At 43.6% G+C, this 23555-nt stretch overlaps 1 protein-coding gene across 1 annotated transcript; it reads left to right on the forward strand.

The window, feature by feature from the left end:
• Nucleotides 1-10722: 10722 nt before the first annotated feature.
• On the forward strand, nucleotides 10723-16326 carry LOC127334113 (protein LONGIFOLIA 1). The gene is made up of 5 exons (XM_051360530.2): nucleotides 10723-11358; nucleotides 12210-12277; nucleotides 12388-14481; nucleotides 14719-14869; nucleotides 15324-16326. The coding sequence occupies exons 1-5, from the start codon at nucleotides 11214-11216 to the stop codon at nucleotides 16124-16126; spliced, it is 3261 nt and encodes a 1086-aa protein (XP_051216490.1). The 5' UTR covers nucleotides 10723-11213; the 3' UTR covers nucleotides 16127-16326.
• The last annotated feature ends 7229 nt before the right edge of the window (nucleotides 16327-23555 follow it).

Raw genomic sequence — 23555 nt, forward strand, 5'->3', positions numbered from 1 at the left:
GCATTTTTCGATTATGAGATTTGGCAGATGGATGTCAAAACGGCGTTCCTTAATGGAGACATTGAGGAAGAGTTGTATATGGTACAACCCAAAGATTTTGTCGATCCTAAAAATGCTGACAAAGTATGCAAACTCCAGTGTTCAATCTATGGACTGAAGCAAGCATCAAGAAGTTGGAACCGACGCTTTGATAAGGTGATCAAATACTTCGGGTTTATACAGTGTCATGGAGAGGCCTGTATTTACAAGAAAGTGAGTGGGAGCTCTGTAGCATTCCTGATATTATATGTAGATGACATATTATTGATTGGGAATGATATAGAACTATTAAGCAGTGTAAAAGGTTATTTGAATAATAGTTTTTCAATGAAAGACCTTGGTGAAGCATCGTATATATTAGGCATCAAGATTTATAGAGATAGATCAAGACGCCTAATAGGGCTATCACAGAGTACATACCTGGACAAGATTCTAAAGAAGTTTAGAATGAACGAAAGTAAAAAAGGGTTCTTACCTATGTTACCAGGCAAGGTCTTGAGTAAGACTCAAGGACCGGCTACGGCAGAAGAAAGAGAAAGGATGAGTAATATCCCCTATGCCTCGGCAGTAGGATCTATCATGTATGCCATGCTATGTACTAGATCGGATATAGCACATGCTGTTAGTTTGACTAGCAGATATCAAAGTGATCCAGGAATGGAACATCGGACAGCGGTCAAGAATATCCCGAAGTACTTGAAAAGAACTAAGGATATGTTTCTTTGTTATGGAGGTGACCAAGAGCTCGTTGTAAGCGGTTACACCGATGCAAGTTGGAACACCGATCCCGATGACTCTAAGTCACGATGCAGGTACGTGTTTATATTGAATGGTGCTGCAGTAGCCGGGCAAGCTCGGCAAAGTGCACGGTGGCGAAGTCTTCAACGTAATCGAGTACATAGCGGCTTCAGAGGCTTCATCAGAAGCGGTATGGATGAAGAGGTACATTGTAGAGCTCGGTGTGGTTCCTAGTGCATTGGACCCACTAGTCATATACTGTGACAACATGGGTGCCATCGCCAATGCACAAGAACCAAGGTCACACAAGAGGCTGAAGCATATCAAGCTGCGTTACCACTCGATTCGCGAGTACATCGAAGATGGAGAAGTAAAGATTTGCAAAGTACACACTGATCTGAATGTAGCAGATCCGTTGACTAAAGCTCTCCCTAGGGCAAATCATGACCAACACCAGAATGCCATGGGTGTTAGGTATATTACAATGTAATCTAGATTATTGACTCTAGTGCAAGTGGGATACTGAAGGAGATATGCCCAAGAGGCAATAATAAAAGTGGTTATTATATATCTTTATGTTTATGATAAATGTTTATATACCATGCTATAATTGTATTAACCGAAACATTGATACATGTGTGATATGTAAACAACAAAGAGTCCCTAGTATGCCTCTTAACTAGCTTGTTGATTAATGGATGATTAGTTTCATAATCATGAACATTGGATGTTATTAATAACAAGGTTATATCATTGTATGAATGATGTAATGGACACACCCAATTAAGCGTAGCATAAGATCACGTCATTAAGTTATTTGCTATAAGCTTTCGATACATAGTTACCTAGTCCTTATGACCATGAGATCATGTAAATCACTTATACCGGAAAGGTACTTTGATTACATCAAACGCCACTGCGTAAATGGGTGGTTATAAAGGTGGGATTAAGTATCCAGAAAGTATGAGTTGAGGCATATGGATCAACAGTGGGATTTGTCCATCCCAATGACGGATAGATATACTCTGGGCCCTCTCGGTGGAATATCGTCTAATGTCTTGCAAGCATATGAATAAGTTCATAAGAGACCACATACCACGGTACGAGTAAAGAGTACTTGTCAGGAGACGAGGTTGAACAAGGTATAGAGTGATACCGATGATCAAACCTCGGACAAGTAAAATATCGCGTGACAAAGGGAACTGGTATCGTATGTGAATGGTTCATTCGATCACTAAAGTCATCGTTGAATATGTGGGAGCCATTATGGATCTCCAGATCCCGCTATTGGTTATTGGTCGGAGAGAGTACTCAACCATGTCCGCATAGTTCATGAACCGTAGGGTGACACACTTAAGGTTTGATGTTGAAATGGTAGAACTTGAATATGGAATGGAGTTCGAAGATTTGTTCGAAGTCCCGGATGGGATCCCGGACATAACGAGGAGTTCCGAAATGGTCCGGAGAATAAGATTCATATATAGGAAGTCATTTTATAAGATTTAAAATGATCCGGAAGGTTCTATGGAAGGTTCTAGAAGGTTCTAGAAAAGTCCGGAAGAAACCACTTTTGAAGGCGGAGTCCCAAAGGGACTCCACCACCATGGCCGGCCAACCCTAAGGGGGAGGAGTCCCAAGTGGACTCCCCTAAAGGGGCCGGCCACCCCCTCCCAAGGGAATGTGGGAATCCCACCTCTAGTGGGAGTCCTAGCTTGGGTAGGTTTCATGTGATATGGAAGGTTTTGGTTTGGGGTCTTATTCGAAGACTTGTAGACCAACTCTTGGGTGTTCCACCTATATAATGAGGGCCAAGGGGAGGGGGCCGGCCACCCCAAGACCACAAGGTGGCCGTACCCCCTAGTGGCCGGCGCCCCCCTCTCCCAAACCCTAGCGGTCCTCTCTCCTCCACCACATCCCGCACGCTTAGCGAAGCTCCGCCGGGTTTCTCCACCACCACCGACACCACGTCATCGTGCTGCCGGATTCAAGAGGAGCTACTACTTCCGCTGCCCGCTGGAACGGGAAGGTGGACGTCGTCTTCATCAACAACCGAACGTGTGACCGAGTACGGAGGTGCTGCCCGTTCGTGGCGCCGTGATCAAGATCTTCTACGCGCTTTTGCAAGCGGCAAGTGAACGTCTACCGCAGCAACAAGAGCCTCATCTTGTATGCTTTGGAATCTCTTCAAGGGTGAGACTCGATAATCCCCTCGTTGCTACCGTTTTCTAGATTGCATCTTGGCTTGGATTGCGTGTTCGCGGTAGGAAATTTTTTGTTTTCTGTGCAACGAATCCCTACACAGTATTGCATGTACCATCTAAATAAATTTGGAAGAACTTTATAATTCCGACACGATGTACTACATGGACATAGTTTAGGGACTAGATGTGCAAACAACAGATGAATTTATAGATGCAGTTCACCAAATAAATTTTAAAATATTAAATATTAGACTCATTTCGAAGAGTTCGTCGCGAGGAAGTCCAATATGGAAACAAAAACCCATTTGCATTTGATGCGCGAAAGTTGTACTTGTTTTTGAATTAGTAGTGCATTTGGAGAAGAGAATCTTCTCATATGAGTGGGCACATGTGTGCGTCCCACCGGTTGGCATCCCTATGTCATGCAATGGTGGAGATATCAACTTGGCCCCATATCCACTGCACCGGTGCATTTTCGGAGAAGAAAGCCCTCTTGTTTCAAGGAGATTTCAGGCATCGTTACTTTCAAGGTTGTGTGGGTCCACAAGACAACGTCAAAAGGACCGTACATGACCTCTAAATTCTTGTATGTAAACAAGCTTACACTTTAGAATAGTTAGACAATCTAGGTTCACAAGGAAGTACCTAATGCATTACATGTACTGTAGTTACACATGTTGACATGTGTCATTAGTCATTTGTTCCGCCGTATAAAGGGATAACAAGATTGTTGTAATAGTTAGATTCCATTTTTAAAAATCAGTGTATTGTGTTGTAAGGATGTTGCAGTTTTGCTTGCCGGCTTGTAATTTGTCTCCTTCTGAGTAAGTGCTGTAATATTGTTACATTGGTTGAACTCTAGTACCTCCATTGCTGTTGACAATTGGCAGTGGCAACCGATATTATCGTTGCATATGAAATTGGCTGTTCAGTGGTATATATGTCAGGACTTCAATTCTTCTTTACTTTCTGCAAAACTTTTCTTTGAGAATATGTCTGTTGCTATTTTGTTCTGAACTGCCCAAATCTGGTGTTCCTTTCAGATATATACCTCAGCGTGGCATTTTGTGCAAGACACTTCCAAAGAGCACAAAGGCTGTCATATTCTAGCAAGAATTGTGATTTCGATTGTGCATGCTCGTGCAAAATCTGGTATTGCTGGAGACATGTCAATATGTGCATCTATTGTTGCCAATATGCTTTATATATGGACCAGCAGTCCAACTCATCACAAAGAGATGGAACATGTCTCTGTTCATGCTTCCTAAAATCATCGTCTACACTGTCTGGTAGTGCATGATTAACTCAGATATATCATCTTACGTACTGTACGTGAATGAATGCCGGTATCTGGTCTTGATGAAGCAGTAAGGAAGTAAGTATTAAAGATCCACCCCATGGTAAGTTGTTACACGCAGCTTGCACTGTGACTGATGTTTTGATGTCAAGTGCAGGTTGCAGCGTCAGTCACGAGTTTTGCATGCTCAAGTGTAGTGTTGCTGCTGAACTTGCAGGCAGGCAGAATATCCTGGAGAAGCGAAGCTCCTACCTGATCCAGCTGAAATCTTCAATTGGCACACTATTCTGATGATAGCCAAAAGTTTCCAGATGATGATAAGCAGCCCAGCTGTAATTCCTTTTTACGGTTTTGGTCGTCGGACTCGTCATGTTCTTCGGAGAAACTGCATATTCACACATCGGCCGATATAGCCCCCCTGGTATCTTATGTCTCGGCACATATATTTTTTTGATAAAGGGAATATATTAATATCGAGAGATACCAATTACACCCAGCATCTGCAACAACGCACCACCCTAATGGCACTACGGATGCACACAGCCAAAAAAAAAGGAAAAGAAAACTAAGAAACAAAAGTCCCGCTACAGTATCACGGACCTAACAACAGCAATACATCCACCACCATGACAACACCTGAATTGCAGACTCTCCAAAAAACGACGCCTCCAAGAAGGGAACAGTGCTCCAACACCGTCGTCGCCCGATCAAAGATCTTAGGTTTTCACCCTGAAGATAGTCCCCACTCTCAAAACAATGCCTCCACCAAGGTCACCGCTGCACAACCAAGTTAAGGCCAGACCTTGGGTTTCACCTGAAAGGTAGGACTGCGCTTCACATGTGTTGTCGCCCCCACTTTCATACCGCTCGTGAAGCCCGGACACCAAGCAAGCCCCTCAACAAATGGAGACTTGAACCTCCCTTAGCTAGTCCTCCCCTCCGGCCTTCATGAAATTCTCTTCTTCCGACTTTCATCATGGATCCATAGTCACTTGATGTCAACACAGAAAAAGAGCTTCGCGCCGCTCCCTCCAGAACCAAACGGTCGGAATAAACGCATGGGTGCGCACGACCGAATACCTCCGATCCAACAAACTCCAGGCAAAGCACTGTTACATTCGCCGGCGGAGCCTTCCGGAACTCAACCCTCCGGCTAGATCACGAGTCCAGGCCTCCGGTAGGTCCTCCTCTTCACGCAAGAGAGGCCCTAGGACCGCCGCCTTTATTCAGGCCGGACTCCCACGTCGGCGACCATCCCAGTGGCCAACCCAACCCCTCCACCGGCGACACCATCGCCGGCTTCCATGCACCTCCATCTCACCGCCGGATGGCGATGATAGATCAAAAATCCACCACCACCAACCGCAGGCCGACCCTCTCCGGCGAAGAAGAGGCCACCTCCTCCGTCAAACCCAAGGCTGCTGCCCCGGCGCCTCGTGTCGCGGAAGATGCCCGAGATCGCCTCCACGCACCAACGAGAGGCGGGGGTGGATGGCATGGCGCAGACCGAGGGTCTGGCCGCCGCCCACCACCAACCCCTGCCGGAGTGCTACGGGAAGCCGACGAGAAGAGGGAGACCACATCGCCGCCCATCCCACCTGCGTCGACCGGTCCGCCAGGGGACAGCCGACGGGAGGAGGGCCGCCGCCGCCGTCGCTCATCCGCGTCTGCTCCGCCAAGCATCGAGGAGGTGGGGATCCGGCCGCCGATCTCCACGCGGCGACGAGGAAGGGCCCCCGCCGCCGCCACGCCCCGAGGGACTTTGCCCCGGCGGCGGCGGCGGAGGGTTGGGGGCGGAGGGTTAGGGTTGGGGGCGTTGTTTTGCTCCTGGCCATGTCTCGGCACATATATAACTCCTGTATATAATGATTCTTAGGATGATGCCCACACTGTAGCTGCAATCAAATGACTTAAATGAAACATCAATTAATTTATTTCTGCTATTCTCATGGTTAACTTGTGACTTGAGACTTGAGAGCATGACAAGGATGGACCACCATCATGAAGATGTACAGGTATCAACAAGCAAATCACTTTCAGAGATAAGGGCATGTACAGAACACCTGTAGATTTGCCTTGGCCTGCGTGCTCATGACTCGGGAGGTTAAATTGTGCCCATCATCCCATGCACCACGTGAGAGCCTTTTTCTCCCCCTTTTCCCTTTCCATACCAATCTTGCTTTCTGGTCTCATGGGGTTCACAGTAGCATTGCCAAGCATCTTTCCTTGCTTTTCTGTTTTTCTTTTCTTTTCTTGAACACGTAGTAAATGGGATGATTCGTTTCATACATAATGCGGTAGATTATTTTCTCAACTCTCTATTTTTTTTTGAGGGCAGTCAACCCTCTAATAGATACAATATTGTTTTGTCAGTTGATCCAGCGATGAAGCAAAGGGGAAGACATGCCGTTGCATGGTTTTACTACACTGAGAAGCGAAATCATCCAGGTTTGAAGTATCCACAAAATAATCAAGTAATTTCAACTATAGAACTGCACCCACTGGCCACTGATCTTGATTCCACCAATGATTAAACAAATCTCTGGATGTTGAGTGTTCCAAATCTCCTGTTCTAACGGTATTGCTTCAATCTCGATGCATCCATCTTAATGATCTCAAATGTTAATTTAGAAGAGAGATGGCTTCCAATTTGTTGGCTTCCATGTGCGCTGTTGCTTTTGCTTCAGGATTGCAGCAGCAGCACTCTTGATGCATTACATATTAAACACCTATATAATGAGAGGCCATGCTGTTTATTTTTGACCGGTCTCACGCACACCCCAAGATTTGCTTGCATACTTGTTGGTTAGTTTGTTCATGGAATCAATCAACGGGTAAGGAGACCTGACCTACCATGCACAACACTCTGCTGCTGATCTGGTCTTCATAGGGCTCACATGGGTGCTGGTGCATGTGGCTCTGGGTGGGGAACCTTCTCATGCACGCACAGAAAGGAAAAAACTACGGGAGCATCATATGCCAGCTAGCTTGTGCAGCTAGGTCTTTTGTTTCTTTGAACATGCTTGGTTGGAGCCTCTCTTGTCCTTGATAACTTTGCTCTCCCTAATTGCTATTGCTACTGCCATACCCATACCAACCTTTTTCCCCCATGTGGTTGTCTCGATGCAGTTGCAATCCTCCTTGTCTTTTTTCTTCTTCTCTCATCAGGTCATGTCCAAATCTAATTCGTAATCATCTCCCTTCCTACATGTACTTTCTTCCCTCTGATTAGTGACTATACACCATTACATCTGCACCTTTTTCATGGTAATAATTTCTGGCGCCGTGGTGGATAAGGCAAAGATCATGGTGAGGTCAATGTACTGCGCATTCTAGCTTTAACAAGGAAACAATCAAATGAATGACACATCAATACATCACGATTCACGCACAGAAAAGCAAAGAAAAGGTAAAGATGGAGACAAGGATCAGATCTTGCCCAACCACCCAGAGAATTTCGTGGCTCGTTAGTTTTACTATACATGCTTATGCTTACCTGAACAAGTCCGACCTCTTTCATTATCAGATTTCCCGTACTAACTGTTCCAGCTGTTGCAGCTCACTAAACAACTGCAGGCTGGTGATTGTTGAGTGTGTCTGATCAGGACGCTCAAGTGTTTGGTGCAAGGAGAAGCTGCTACATTACACAAAGGTGTGTTAATCTGTTAAGTGTAGGACATTAATTAGCCACCACCACAACTCGCAGAACGTTTCTTAATTTCGTACTGTTAATGAATATATAGCACAACAGTAATTCCGATTGCAAACCGTATTATGAAATTTATCAGTTAGCGGGTAAAGGGGTCCTTTGTGCAATTGATGAAGATGGATGAGGTATCCCTTTCAGCTCTCCATTCGGAAGATCAATGATTTAAATATTTCGAAGATTGTAGTCTTAGACTGAATAACACTAGTATCAGTGACCACTCCTAATTATTATTATATTATTGCACAGAACAGTTCCGGAAAAGTTAGTCTGCCTCTTTCAGATCATCATCAGATATACTGTCGACATAAGCGTCAACTATATGTATTTGTGCTATGTTCCTTTCACCCCTCACCTAACAGCACAATTAACCAGTGGCCCGGAAGCTTGATTGCCATCAAAACCTAATAAATATTGTAACTGTAAACGGCACCAGGCAGTTAGTTACAAGCTACACATACATGCGGTAGGTGCTTAAGGTCCCTTTTCTCTTGGTTTATGCTTACGGAAAAGCAAGCTTATGAAAACCGATGGAGATAAGCTAAGCTCCTAAAACTGTTGGCCCCTTTCCTTTGAGCTTATGTGGTTATCGCTCATGCGGTGTGTGATGTTATTCTTGATAAGTTAAGTGACATAGATAAGTGAAGCTACCATGTGTGTGCCACGTAGTAACATCAGGTGTCAACATATTATTCAGTACATGCCAAAATAAATAGTTTTAGTTAAAGCCATGAGCTGTAATAACTTTTGGATTTTTTTATTTTGCTACTTGTTATATCTGGATTCGTTTTAATAAAGAAAGCCGCATGCATCAATTGATGCAGAGGCTGGGGATACCCCATTTCGAAAAAAAAAGTAAAAAAATTACAATAGTAACTCCTCAAGCTACCAAACTTTTAGCAATCTCGACGGGCGGATGCGCGACGGCGATGCTAACCCTAGGAGGCGGCGTCGGCCTCCATTCTTGTGAGAAAAGAAGAGCACGGGACCGGGGGACTGGGCGTATGGGTAGACCAGGTTGGGCCAAATAGAAGAAAAAACAGACAAAGACATTTCAACCTGTCAGTTCTTCCATAATTTGATTGAAAAATAGGGGTATTGGTTGGTATTGATCTGGGATTACCGTTGAGTAGCCCAGGAGGCTGCCCACCGGGCGCTTCTCCAAGCCACAAAATTTGCATTATAAACCTAAATAGCGGGGGGGGGGATAGGGAAATACCAGGGTGTAGGTGCACCCGTTTTCTCTAATATTGAAAAAATGCTGTTCTGAACATTTCAAAAAAATTGAAATAAATATTTTCATCTACATATTCTGTTGATACTAACTTGTGTAAGTTTTCACGGAAAAATATACTTGTATGTAGCCTACACGAAAATGACAATGTCTAAATGGCATTATAATGATTGGTTGTGTATTGTTCACGGTAATAGAAAATCCCATTTTCACATTTATGTGTAGGTCACACATGGTTGTTTTTTATGCCAAAATCTGCACAAATAAGTATCAACATTGGATATACATGCGTGCATTTTTTTTAAAAAAAATCCTAAAACTTTAAAATAGCATTTTTTTTAAAATTTTCATTATAGGGTGCACGTGCATCCGGGTTCATATCCTCTGCGTCCAAGACATACACTTCTTTTAGGCCTATATGCGGTGGTGAACCTATAAGCCACTTGAGAAGACAAAAGAAGAGGCCTAAATCATTACTGGTGAGTGGATTTCCATGCTTATTAGCTTCTTCTGCTAGGTCAACTCTCAAGTCTCGACACAAATGTGGACCAAACGAGCCTGCTAGTCATCCACAGTTTTGCATATCTGAAAATGTTAACAATACATTTGTTGTACCATTACATGGGGCTTCCGGGCTTGGGTAATACTACTATCGTTCAGCCAAAAGTCCATGCCATCCATCCCATTATTTTCTCAGCTTGCTGCAACTTGCTCAATAGTCTGAACCAAATAAAGAAGAACTGCAGATTAAAAATTAAAATAACTGCTCTGAACCTTCAACGGCAAAAGTGATGATGATATTGAATCAAAGGGTCAGAAGGAGAAAAAAAAGAGAGGTGCAGATCAAAAGAAGATAAGAAATGGTGTGGTACAGAGAATGGATCACTGCCCTCACTGCCCTCTGCAGTCTGCCCAGCATGGCATGCACTACACCTGCGTGCATGCTTCAACGCCAAGAAATTGGTGCTGGAGCTGGTCTTCTTCTCCACCTCACGGATCCACACCATGAATGCACTGTTGTTAGTTGGCCCTGCACTCCCCTTTTAATGCATCCTTGACCAAACAATGGAACAGTGCAGTTAAACATACTATGAGGCAGATGATTTGCAGCCCTAATTACAGCGCACACAACTACTACTAGCTAACGGTTGCAAGAACAGACTGTCAGATTTTATCATCGTCTTCTTCGTCACCAACCAGTTTGGTTTGGAGACCACGGAGAGAAGCTTTTACCGATGCCAACAAACCCTTCACGTTCTCCACGACGTTGTTTTACACACTTGCAAGATGAGAAACTGATGTTGACTCTCTATCTCTCTAGATCACACGCACAGGGACAACCATGTGTCATGGTGGGTAGGGCCAGGAGGACCTTGGAGGTGCACATGGGGTGCCTAGAAAGAGAACAAGGCAACAACACATCTCCTAATAGTTAGTTAGGTAGTTGGTTATGCACACACTGCTCTGCTTGGAATGCCAGGTCCCAGTACCCAAGTATACATTGTCAGTCCTCTTTTCCTGCATTTAGCAGGACACTAAATGTACTCACATTCTGGTAAAATGGATTAAAAGATACACTGGCACTGCCATTGCCTTCTTCTCTCGTCAAGCCCCTCCCTCCTTCCCCTCATCCTCACACGTCTTCCTTCCTTCCTCTAATAGCAACTCCACAGTCATAGAGGAGCTTACCACCATTCTTGGTGCTTTTGGAGCACCTTCTTGCATCCCCTCTATCAGATAGGCCACCTCATCTGCTACCTGGAGCTGCAGAGGCCAGAGGGCGAGGCTGGCCATGCCCCTCGTGCTGTCTGCTCGGAGTCACAGCTCACAAGATCTCCCCCTCCTCCTCTGGGCTGCTCCCCTAGAAGAAAAAGTGATGGTGTGCTGAGATGTTCTTGTTCTTGAGCTGCTAGCAGGGAGGACCTGCTAGTTCGGCGCTCCTCCTCCCTGCATTCTGGGGATTCCTCTCGACGTGCTTGGTGGAAGGAGGAGGCGGAGATGCCGGCCAAGTACCTGCATGCGTTGGGAGAAGAGAGGCGGCCGGAGCTGCACCGGCAGATCGGGTGCGTCACCGGGATCCTGCAGGCGTTCGACCGCCGCTACCCCATCGCCGCCCACCACCACAAGAGGCTTCTCCCACCAGGTCTCATCTTCTCCTCCCTACTGCCTACTGCTCCCGCTTTCTTTCTGGTCATTCGATTGTCTATGTGTTTGCATTTTCATGCGATTAGCTTACTGGACGCGCTATTCACAATTTCCCAACGTTTTCATGCCATTTAGAGCTCTACTTTTGGAAGATAGATCGGGGATTTGTGTGGTCTTAGCATGAATTAAGGTTGCTGATGCGCTCTGTTTTTTCGGTTTTCTTTCATCCTGCATTGAATCACTAGCTGCTGGTGCCAATTATGTGGATCTAGCTTTTTCCCTTAATTTTGGGAGCAGGCCAGCGAGATGCGGGGATTTAACATTTTTTATAATCTAGGGTGGAAGCACACGGAAGTTTACTCCTGAAAAATGAAATCTTCAATTGAGCACCAGCACTGATTAGCCGGAAATTGGTCCCTGACGGCCGACAAAATAAGTCACTTTTTAGAATAAGTCACTTCTGTCATGCAGACAGATTTGAACCGTACTAGTACTATGGATAAAAAATCTATCTGTTAAATGTTGACAACACTGAGAATGACTCATTAAATTTAAAGAAGACTCTTTCTATAGAAAAAGTTTATATTTGGACAACAATGACACTGACATTTTGTTTCTCTTCTTTGGTGACTGTTTCTAGAACGAAAAATAAATAAATTTGGACAACACTGACACTTCATTTTGTTTTGTTTCTCTTCTTTTTTTATAACACAACAAGATTGATTATTTCTCTTGCTTTGCTACATGTATTTTTGGCTATAAGAGTTAATGTGTTTTCATTTTTCATTTTGCGCATTATATATTTTTAGGCTGACTCACCACTGACAATTATTTCTCTTACTAAAACAGGCAATGCACTGTCAAGCAGCCCGAGCGTCGGAGAAGAACGCACAAGATACGGGCCCCAGATTGTTCTTGTAAGTCTTACTAGTTATGTATACACTTCAGGACTTCAGGACTTCAGGTTCAGTAGGCATGCATGTATTGGCTTTCACAATCTGACTGATTTGCTTCGATCTGCATTCAGGACAAGAACTTGAGTAGAAGCTGGATTGAGAATCAAAGAGCGTCATCCACAGTGGAGTTATCACAGACCTCTTATTCATCCTCCTCATGTTCGTCATTCTCCTCCCTTGATGGCAACAGGTCAACACAACAGGACTTATCATCCACTGATCGAATGCTATTTCCGGAGAAACCATTCAAGTCCTCACCGAGGCTCAAGAGCTCTCCTGACAGTGACTATGGGCCAGATTACTACCCAGATGGTACCCTCATCGAGCCCTCCGACATGTCCTCGGCTCAATCAAGCCACCGGACTCTTGGTATAAGAAATCTTGTAAAGGATTCAATTTATAAAGATACTCATGATTTGTCGATCAGAATTTCCAGCAAAGAAGCGGTGAATGATCACAGATACAACTATGGAGATTCAGCTACACGCTTTGTTGAGCCCCCTAGCAGTTGTAATCAAGGAAAGAGCAAGGGAACCATGGACGTTAATGAGTCACTCAGAGTGTTAGCCAAGCTCAGGGAGTCCTCTTGGAATCCATCTGAATCTAGCCAGCAGCAAAGGCTGTCTTATGATGCTCCTCGGTTCTCGTATGATGGGAGGGAATCAACATCAAAACTTAGGGAGATGCCAAGATTGTCGTTGGACATCAAGGAAGGCCCTCTTAGGACCTGTGAAATGGACATGCGGCCAAAGGAAAGCATGAATGCTGAAGAAAGGACCATCAGTTCTGATAAAGAAGTCAATGCAGAGATCCAGCAAGAACAACCAGCCTGTAAGCGTCTCCCGAGTGTTGTTGCAAAACTCATGGGATTGGAAGAGCTACCTGAGCGCAACGATAGCAAGGCAACGACATCACAGGCATCCATATCAGTTCAAGAGAGGAAGCAAGAACCCATACTGATCCCCTTGAGCCTATCCTCGCATAATGAGCCTGCTCGTCGGCAACAAAGGATTCTGGATGCAACGATCAGGAATGTCCCTAACTCTAAGTTCCCAGCTGAATCTGCGCCGTGGAAACAGCAAGAAAGGATTGTGCTACCTAGAAAGTTGCCAAAGGGGTCCAAGGGAGCTCATGGAAAAGAGCAACCTGCTGCATCAGTTTACAGTGAGATAGAGAAACGGCTGAATGACCTTGATTTTCAGCACTCCAACAAGGACCTCAGGGCACTTAAGCAGATCCTGGACTCGATGCAAGCAAAAGGATTGTTGCAGAGCAAGAGGCGCGAGGAAGCATCTATGCTGAACTTATATGATGAAAACTACAATAGCCAAGCGGTAACTGATGTTAACCATAGACTGAATACTAACCCAAATCCCAATCAGATGTCTCAAGAGGCCTCATCACCATCAGTGGAAGAAGAGAGCGTTGCAGAAAGATTCTTTAAATCACCTATTGTGATCATGAAGCCTGCAAAATCTGCAGACTTGGGTGATGAAGATTCTTCTGTTGTTCCACTAGGGGGCTTATCCGATTTAACGCAGCCGCGGACAGTCAATAGCACTGATAAAAAGAAAATCTCGCGGATCAATAGGGCAACTATTGGGCAACATCCGAAATCTAGTCCAAGGGTGCCTGCTTCTCAGCCCCTTGTTTCTCCTGATGGAAAAGCGAATGGAAGGAACGAAATGATGACCAGGAGACAGAAGTCTAGTGCACAGTTGATGACTGAGAGCTCATCAAGAAAACAGCAGGCGCCAAGAGACAATAATGGAAGCTTTTCCAAGCATAAAAACTCCAGTAGCACCAGATTACCACAGAAAAAGCTCGAAGTGGAGCGGAGGGCTAGACCCCCAATTCCTTATATGGAGTCTAACAAGAACCAAAGGCAATCTGCAGATAGGAGTCACTTGGATACAGTATCACCTAGAAGCAAAATTAGAAGAAAACTTGCTCAAGGTGAAGATGGCCATCAAAATGGTGCAAAGAGCAGGGCAAGGAGCCTGAACCAGCCAGGCGATGATATGTCTACAAAGTCGGAAGGAAGTATGAGTGTAATATCAGAGCTGGACATTGAAGTAACAAGTGCTGACAGATCCGCAGAAGCTAATGCTTTGAGCTTCCAGCGAGGCAATCAAACTCCACCAGGAAGGAATCCACAAAAAGTGGTAAGCCATTCGTTCTTCCAGATAGTTTTTTTATTCAAAGGGAAGAAAAGGTGTATATTGCAAAGCTATATTAATGTGAAATAATATTATAATCCTTAATTCACCTTCACAAAACCACAAGAATGTAAAATGAACTACATGGTGAAGACCCTAGGTGGGATTAATACTGAAGACTTAAAATCTTACTAATGTGCCATGCCACTTTTCTAATTATTATTCTGTCCATTTGTTAATCAGAAAACCTGTTACGATGCAAACAAGGACCTGTCATCTTTGGATCCTGCAGCAAGTATCCCTGAGCGGCCAAGTCCAGTTTCTGTTTTGGACTCTTCTTTTGACCAAGAGAATTCCTTCTGTACCAGCAAGACCACAAATTCACCCAATGTTGGTAAGATCAGCTATTTTGCCAGCTCTGCTAACTTTGTTTCTTGATCATATTAACGGGAAATTGTGCTCCTTCGAAAAAAAGAACTCAAATAGAAGTTTATTAGAGATAGATGAAAAGAACTTACATGTTCTTAACTTTACTTGCTTCTTCGATACTTCAGTTTCCCTTGATCGGGTGATCTTGAATCTCCATGTGGTAGTTATTTTCATCTTTTGCACGGCATAGTGGCCTCTTTTGACCACAATGGCTACAGCCTGCAGATTAATAGTGCCGTGGCATACATAGACTGGTTGGTACCATCACTCAAGATTAATGCTTGCCCAATCATTGTAGAATCATCAATGAACCGCAAATACATTTGGTTGTTATCCAGCGCATGTTCACTCTAGCCAAACAAAAATGATAAAAGTAGTTTGTGGCATTGATGTGATGTTTTCTTCATCCTTTGTTGCAGATGATGAGTGGCATCCATCAGAAGAATCCCTGAAGCATTGCGGTCCAAAGCCAGCAAATCTCGCTGCTCAGCCCGGAAACAATAAGTTCGCGAACGTAGCGAGCCTTCTTCAGAAGCTCCAGCAATTGACTGTACACAAGGATGATGACGAGGCTCCTCCTGTCGATCACATTGCTTTCTTGTGCGAGGCACAAATTCCGGACCACCGTTACGTGTCTGAGATCCTGTTGGCCTCAGGACTTCTGATGAAAGACCTAAGTTCAGGCCTGTCGCAGATCCAGCTCCACGCTTCTGGCTACCCCGTCAACCCCGACCTGTTCCTCGTGCTCGAGCAACGGAAGTCAGGATGGATATCCAAACCCGACAGCGTCCATCAGAGCAGAAGGTCAGACGATCCCAAGAGAGCTCACCGGAAGCTCATGTTTGACGCTGTGAACAGTCTCCTACTTCAGAAGTATGAGAAGGAAACCTCTGCACATTCGACCAGCTCGCTCACCAGAGTGAGGGAGGTGTCCAGCGGTCAGCAGCTGGTGAAGGCCATTTGTTCAGAGATCGAGCACCTGAAGACGGAGAGATCACGGATGTGCCATGAAGACAGCAGCAGCGTGATACCTGATGCAGATATCTTGCACAGGCTGGAAGGGTGGACGACGAGCTTCGGCCGGCAGCAACTTCCTGGGATGGTGCTGGAGATTGAGAGGTCGATATTCAAGGAGCTTGTCGATGAGGTGGTGCGCGGCGAGTCCGCTGATGGCGCACAGGCAAAGGCCGGCAGGCGCGGCAGGAGGCGCCTCTTCACATGACTTTACGCCGGCAGTGGCAACAAACTGTTTGAAGATTTGGTTTGTCTGAATAGAGGAATGAGGTCTGTATAGGCTGGTTGTGTCTTGTGTGAGGTTTGAGCGAGCAGTGCAGAAACCTGAAGTAGGAGTGCATGTTTCGGACACCCACCTTATTATTCTCAATATTAACTTATATAAAGTCAGACAGCATTTCTCTCGAATTATATTGTCTCATGTATGTGCCTCTTCTGAATCTAAATAATCGCATGGATTTCCAAATCTAAAACAGGATATCTGAAAAGTTCCCCAACAAAGGGTTCCATGAGATGGGCTTGTCCTTGTTAGCACGCCACGTATATGAGCCTCGAAGCTCTGTAATTGCTAAATGATCTTGGGCTTCTTGAACCTTAGCAGGTCATCAAGTGGGCCTCTTGTTACACCACACACGACATATTAATGTAGGGCACCCGAAGGATCATGCACACATCAATAATTGCTTCACGAGATTCCTCACATGGGCAAGGGTAGACAGTGCGAGGAAGACGTGTCATCATCAGACAAGCCGCAGGAAACTGAAAATACAAATACAAAAAAGGCATAGTGTTTTTAAAATACAAATCATAAAGGTCAAAATAGAAAATCGACTAAGGAAACGAAGTCGGCACCTACCAAGAATTTTATAATAGAACTGGTCATGCTCATCCTTGTACCCAGCTATCTCTTATTGGCTGGTCTTGGCGGCGAGAACATGGTTTTCAGCATGCATGCTTACGTGCTTCTTCCAAGTTGGCCTTCATGGAGGCTAGCTCTTCACGCTGTTTGTTGAAGGCAATGTCGGCAGATTCCTCCATGGCTTTAATGTGCTCGGCATGCTCCTCCTTGTTGAGCTCAAGGTCCTTGAAAAGCTCTTGGTTTTTCTTGCGCAACACCTCCTCGGGCTCACCTGAGTCATACTTCTTCTTGAGCTCGTTGATTTGAAGGTCTTTGTCCTTTAGGATCTTCTTGAGAACTCGGATGTTGGTCCTCTACTCCTTAAGGGCACCCCAAAGATCCCGCGACTTAGAAATTAAAAGTACAACAAGTATTAGTCAAAATCGATAGGGCGAGGACTCCCACCCCCGGAGCTCTTGCACGCTTATTGAAGAAATGCTTGTCGTCCCTTTTCCGTATGGCGCCACAACCATGGCGGCAAATCGAGGACTTGCTTCGACGATTTCACCCACAACATAAATTCAATAGCCACATGGGACAACAACCTACAACTACACATATCTACAAGAGGAGGTCGGCCTCCCCTCCAACACACACACACACACAGTTCGTCCAGCGAGGCCGCCAGAATAGAGAGGAAGAGGAGCCAGGGCGGCCAAGAGAGCGAGAAGGTGGGAAATGAGCGGTTACCACTTTGGATCCCTTGTATCCAAACGAGTCTTAGGGGAAAAGGACTCTCCTTCTAGATGAAATTGCACATAACACTAGTGTTTGGTGTAGTTGTTGCATTGAACACATAAATCAAATCCCTTTTCCAGCTCACCCCATATTTCTGTCTAAAAGTTGCATCTAGCCCAAATAGAGAGATGTAGAGGCTTAATTTAAAGTGTATCTAACATGTTAACATGTATTATTATACTGTATACCGCAACTGTATGACAAATTAAAAAAAATTAAGAGCATGAAGGTAGAAAATATATAAAAATTATGTGAAAATACATCACAATATCTATACTATTATATTGGAGTTGGTCGTAGGTCATACAATGCGTTTGGTGAAGGAGATTCGGAGCATCCGGACCGTTCGATCTAATATCAGGTCTTCCTACGTATGACACATCACTTAAACGGATTCTCATTCAATTAGATATAATAGTATTTTCTTTATCTAATAAGGCAAGCCATTCAAACGCTAATCACGATAAGCGCCCCTCCCTTCCCGTGATAGCGATAATCAAGGTAATCAATACAAAGTAATAATTTCCTTCTCGAATGAGAGCTTTATACTTACCAAGAAATCAAATCTTTCCGTACTACGTCCTCCCTTCAGCATGGAAAGCCTAGAGACAGTGTGCTTATGGCCAGAATGCACAATTGGCACATGCTCTTGCTACCTGATGTCTACGCCCCCTCCTTTTCCTGTAGACAGTGTTGGGCCTCCAAGAGCAGAGGTTTGTAGAACAGCAGCAAGTTTCCCTTAAGTGGATCACCCAAGGTTTAGCGAACTCAGGGAGGAAGAGGTCAAAGATATCCCTCTCATGCAACCCTGCAACCACAAAGCAAGAAGTCTCTTGTGTCCCCAACACACCTAATAGGTGCACTAGTTCGGCGAAGAGACAGTGAAATACAGGTGGTATAAATAAGTAGTAGCAACGGCACCAGAAAAGTGCTTTGCCCAGGACAGTAAACAAGCAGTAGTAACGCAGCAGTAGTAACGCAGTAAAACAGTAAACAAGCAGCGATAGCAGTATTTAGGAACAAGGCCTAGGGATTAGACTTTCACTAGTGGACACTTTCAACTTTGATCACATAACAGAATAGATAAATGCATACTCTACACCCTCTTGTTGGATGATGAACACCACTAACAGTGTAGGATTACACGAACCCTCAATGCCGGAGTTAACAAGCTCCACAATATTCGATGTTCATATTTAAATAACCTTAGAGTGCACGACAGATCAACACAACTAAACCAAGTACTAACGTAGCATGCACACTGTCACCTTCACGCTACGAAAGGAGGCATAGATCACATCAATACCATCATAGCAATAGTTAACTTCATAATCTACAAGAGATCACAATCATAGCCTACGCCAAGTACTAACACGGATGCACACACTGTCACCATTACACCGTGCAGGAGGAATAAACTACTTTAATAACATCACTAGAGTAGCACATAGATAAATTGTGATACAAAACACATTGCAATCATAAAGAGATATAAATAAGCACTTCACTATGCCATTCATAACAGTGAATAAGTATTCTGTGAAATATAGCCTAAGAGACTCACACGGTGCACACACTGTCACCTTTACACACGTGGGACAAGGAGTCTCCGGAGATCACATAAGTAAAATTCACTTGACTAGCATAATGACATCTAGATTACAAGCATCATCATATGAATCTCAATCATGTAAGGCAGCTCATGAGATTATTGTATTGAAGTACATAGGAGAGAGATGAACCACATAGCTACCGGTACAGCCCCGAGCCTCGATGGAGAACTACTCCCTCCTCATGGGAGACAGCAGCGTTGATGGAGATGGCGGTGGTGTCGATGGAGGAGCCTTCCGGGGGCACTTCCCCGTCCCGGCGGCGTGCCGGAACAGAGACTCCTGTCCCCCAGATCTTGGCTTCGCGATGGCGGCGGCTCTGGAAGGTTTCTCGTACCGTGGCTTTTCCGTATCGAGGTTTTAGGTCGAGGGGGCTTAAATAGGCGAAGAGGCGGCGTCAGAAGGTCAACGAGGCGACGACACCATAAGGCGGCGCGGCCAGGGCCTGGGCCGCGCCGGCCTATCATCTGGGGCCCCTGTGGCCCCCCTCTGGCGACTCTCGGGTGTTCTGGATGCTTCCGGGGATTCTAAGATCTTCGGCGTTGATTTCGTCCGATTCCGAGAATATTTCCTTACTAGGATTTCTGAAACCAAAAACAGCAGAAAACAGGAACTGGCCCTTAAGCATCTCGTCAATAGGTTAGTTCCGGAAAACGCATAAATATGACATAAAATGTGCATATAACATGTAGATATCATCAATAATGTGGCATGGAACATAAGAAATTATCGATACGTCGGAGACGTATCAGCATCCCCAAGCTTAGTTTCTGCTCGTCCCGAGCAGGTAAACGATAAACAAAGATAATTTCTGGAGTGACATGCCATCATAACCTTGATCATACTATTGTAAGCATATGTAATGAATGCAGCGATCAAAACAATGGTAAATGACATGAGTAAACAAATGAATCATAAAGCAAAGACTTTTCATGAATAGTACTTTCAAGACTAGCATCAATAAGTCTTGCATAAGAGTTAACTCATAAAGCAATAATTCAAAGTAAAGGCATTGAAGCAACACAAAGGAAGATGAAGTTTCAGCAGTTGCTTTCAACTTATAACATGTATATCTCATGGATATTGTCAATGTAAAGTAATATAATAAGTGCAATATGCAAGTATGTAGGAATCAATGCACAGTTCACACAAGTGTTTGCTTCTTGAGGTGGAGAGAGATAGGTGAACTGACTCAACATAAAAGTAAAAGAATGGTCCTTCAAAGAGGAAAGCATCGATTGTTATATTTGTGCTAGAGCTTTGGTTTTGAAAACAAGAAACAATTTTGTCAACGGTAGTAATAAAGCATATGTATCATGTAGATTATATCTTACAAGTTGCAAGCCTCATGCATAGTATACTAACAGTGCCCGCACCTTGTCCTAATTAGTTTGGACTACCGGGATTATCGCAATGCACATGTTTTAACCAAGTGTCACAAAGGGATACCTCTATGCCACCTGTACAAAGGTCTAAGGAGAAAGCTCGCATCGGATTTCTCGCTATTGATTATTCTCAACTTAGACATCCATACCGGGACAACATAGACAACAGATAATGGACTCCTCTTTTATGCATAAGCATGTAGCAACAATTAATTTTCTCATATGAGATTGAGGATATATGTCCAAAACTGAAACTTCCACCATGGATCATGGCTTTAGTTAGCGGCCCAATGTTCTTCTCTAACAATATGCACGCTCTAACCATAAGGTGGTAGATCGCCCTTACTTCAGACAAGACGAACATGCATAGCAACTCACATGATATTCAACAAAGAGTAGTTGATGGCGTCCCCAGGAACATGGTTATCGCACAACAAGCAACTTAATAAGAGATAAAGTGCATAAGTACATATTCAATACCACAATAGTTTTTAAGCTATTTGTCCCATGAGCTATATATTGTAAAGGTAAAGGATAGAAATTTAAAGGTAGCACTCAAGCAATTTACTTTGGAATGGCGGAGAAATACCATGTAGTAGGTAGGTATGGTGGACACAAGTGGCATAGTGGCTGGCTCAAGGATTTTGGATGCATGAGAAGTATTCCCTCTCGATACAAGGCTTAGGCTAGCAAGGTTATTTGAAACAAACACAAGGATGAACCGGTGCAGCAAAACTCACATAAAAGACATATTGTAAACATTATAAGACTCTACACCGTCTTCCTTGTTGTTCAAACTCAATACTAGAAATTATCTAGACCTTAGAGAGACCAATTATGCAAACCAAATTTTAGCATGCTCTATGTATTTCTTCATTAATAGGTGCAAAGTATATGATGCAAGAGCTTAAACATGAGCACAACAACTGCCAAGTATCACATTATCCAAGACATTATAGCAATTACTACATGTAGCATTTCCCGTTTCCAACCATATAACAATTAACGAAGCAGTTTCAACCTTCGCCATGAAAATTAAAAGCTAAGAACACATGTGTTCATACGAACCAGCGGAGCGTGTCTCTCTCCCACACAAGCATTCATTCAAACAAAAACAAAAACAAAAACAAACAGACGCTCCAAGTAAAGTACATAAGATGTGACCGAATAAAAATATAGTTTCAAGAGAAGGAACCTGATAATTTGTCGATGAAGAAGGGGATGCCTTGGGCATCCCCAAGCTTAGATGCTTGAGTCTTCTTGAAATATGCAGGGATGAACCACTGGGGCATCCCCAAGCTTAGAGCTTTCACTCTTCTTGATCATATTGTATCATCCTTCTCTCTTGACCCTTGAAAACTTCCTCCACACCAAAATTGAAACAAACTCATTAGAGGGTTAGTGCATAATCAAAAACTTACATGTTCAGAGGTGACACATTCATTCTTAACACTTCTGGACATTGCCCAAAGCTACTGAAAGTTAATGGAACAAAGAAATCCATCCCACATAGCAAAAGAAGCAATGCGAAATAAAAGGTAGAATCTGTCAAAACAGAAAAGTCCGTAAAGACGAATTTTATTGAGGCACCAGACTTGCTCAAATGAAAATGCTAAAATTGAATGAAAGTTGCGTACATATCTGAGGATCACTCAAGTAAATTGGCATAATTTTCTGAGTTACCTACAGAGAATTTTGCCCAGATTCGTGACAGCAAAGAAATATGTTTCTGCGCAGTAATCCAAATCTAGTATGAACCTTACTATCAAAGACTTTACTTGGCACAACAATGCAATAAAATAAGATAAGGAGAGGTTGCTACAGTAGTAACAACTTGCAAGACACAAATATAAAACAAAATTGCTGTAGCAAAATAAACACATGGGTTATCTCCTAAGAAGTTCTTTCTTTATAGCCATTAAGATGGGCTCAGCAGTTTTAATGATGCACTCGCAAGAAATAGTATTTGAAGCAAAAGAGAGCATCAAGAAGCAAGTATGAAACAAATTTAAGCCTAACATGCTTCCTATGCAAAGGAATCTTGTAAATAAACAAGTTCATGAAGAGCAAAGTGACAAGATCAGGAAGATAAAACAAGTGTAGTTTCAAAAATTTCAGCACATAGAGAGGTGTTTTAGTAACATGAAAATTTCTACAACCATATTTTCCTCTCTCATAATAATTTCCAGTAGCATCATGAGCAAACTCAACAATGTAACTATCACATAAAGCATTCTTATCATGAGTCTCATGCATAAAATTATTACTCTCCACATAAGCATAGTCAATTTTATTAGTAATAGTGGGAGCAAATTCAACAAAGTAGCTATCATCAAATATAGGAGGCATATTGTAATCATAATCAAATTTATCCTCCATAACAGGTGGCACCAAAAGACTACTATAATTATAATCATCATAAATAGGAGGCAAAGTATCATCAAAGTAAATTTTCTCCTCAATGCTTGGGGGACTAAAAAGATCATGCTCATCAAAGCCAGCTTCCCCAAGCTTAGAATTTTCCATAGAATTAGCAACAATAGTGTTCAAAGCATTCATATTAATAACATTCCCATTAGCATGCATATAAAGTTCCATGGGTTTTTTAATTCTCTCTTCAAACACATCATGTCCTAATTCAAGATAAAGCTCATAAAGATCTCTCATTTTTTTGTTGTTTTCCATTATGCCTAACTAGTGTAAACAAGAAACAAAAAGTTGCAATTGCAGGATCTAAAGGAAATAGCTTCGAGCACAAATACAATGGCGCCAGAAAAGTACTTAACCTGGAACCGAAGTATGAGTGCCTTTTACCTTTCCTCCCCGGCAACAGCGCCAGAAAAGTGCTTGATGTCTACGCCCCCTCCTTTTCCTGTAGACAATGTTGGGCCTCCAAGAGCAGAGGTTTGTAGAACAGCAGCAAGTTTCCCTTAAGTGGATCACCCAAGGTTTATCGAACTCAGGGAGGAAGAGGTCAAAGATATCCCTCTCATGCAACCCTGCAAC

This window comes from Lolium perenne, chromosome 2 (genome assembly GCF_019359855.2).
Source record: "Lolium perenne isolate Kyuss_39 chromosome 2, Kyuss_2.0, whole genome shotgun sequence".
Lineage (NCBI taxonomy): Eukaryota > Viridiplantae > Streptophyta > Magnoliopsida > Poales > Poaceae > Lolium > Lolium perenne.

Coding starts and splice junctions, on each gene's coding strand:
- LOC127334113 (XM_051360530.2), top strand. CDS start 11,214: ATGCCGGCCAAGTACCTGCATGCGTTGGGAGAAGAGAGGCGGCCGGAG. Junction 11,359..12,209: donor CAAGAGGCTTCTCCCACCAG/GTCTCATCTTCT, acceptor TTACTAAAACAG/GCAATGCACTGTCAAGCAGC. Junction 14,482..14,718: donor GAAGGAATCCACAAAAAGTG/GTAAGCCATTCG, acceptor TTTGTTAATCAG/AAAACCTGTTACGATGCAAA.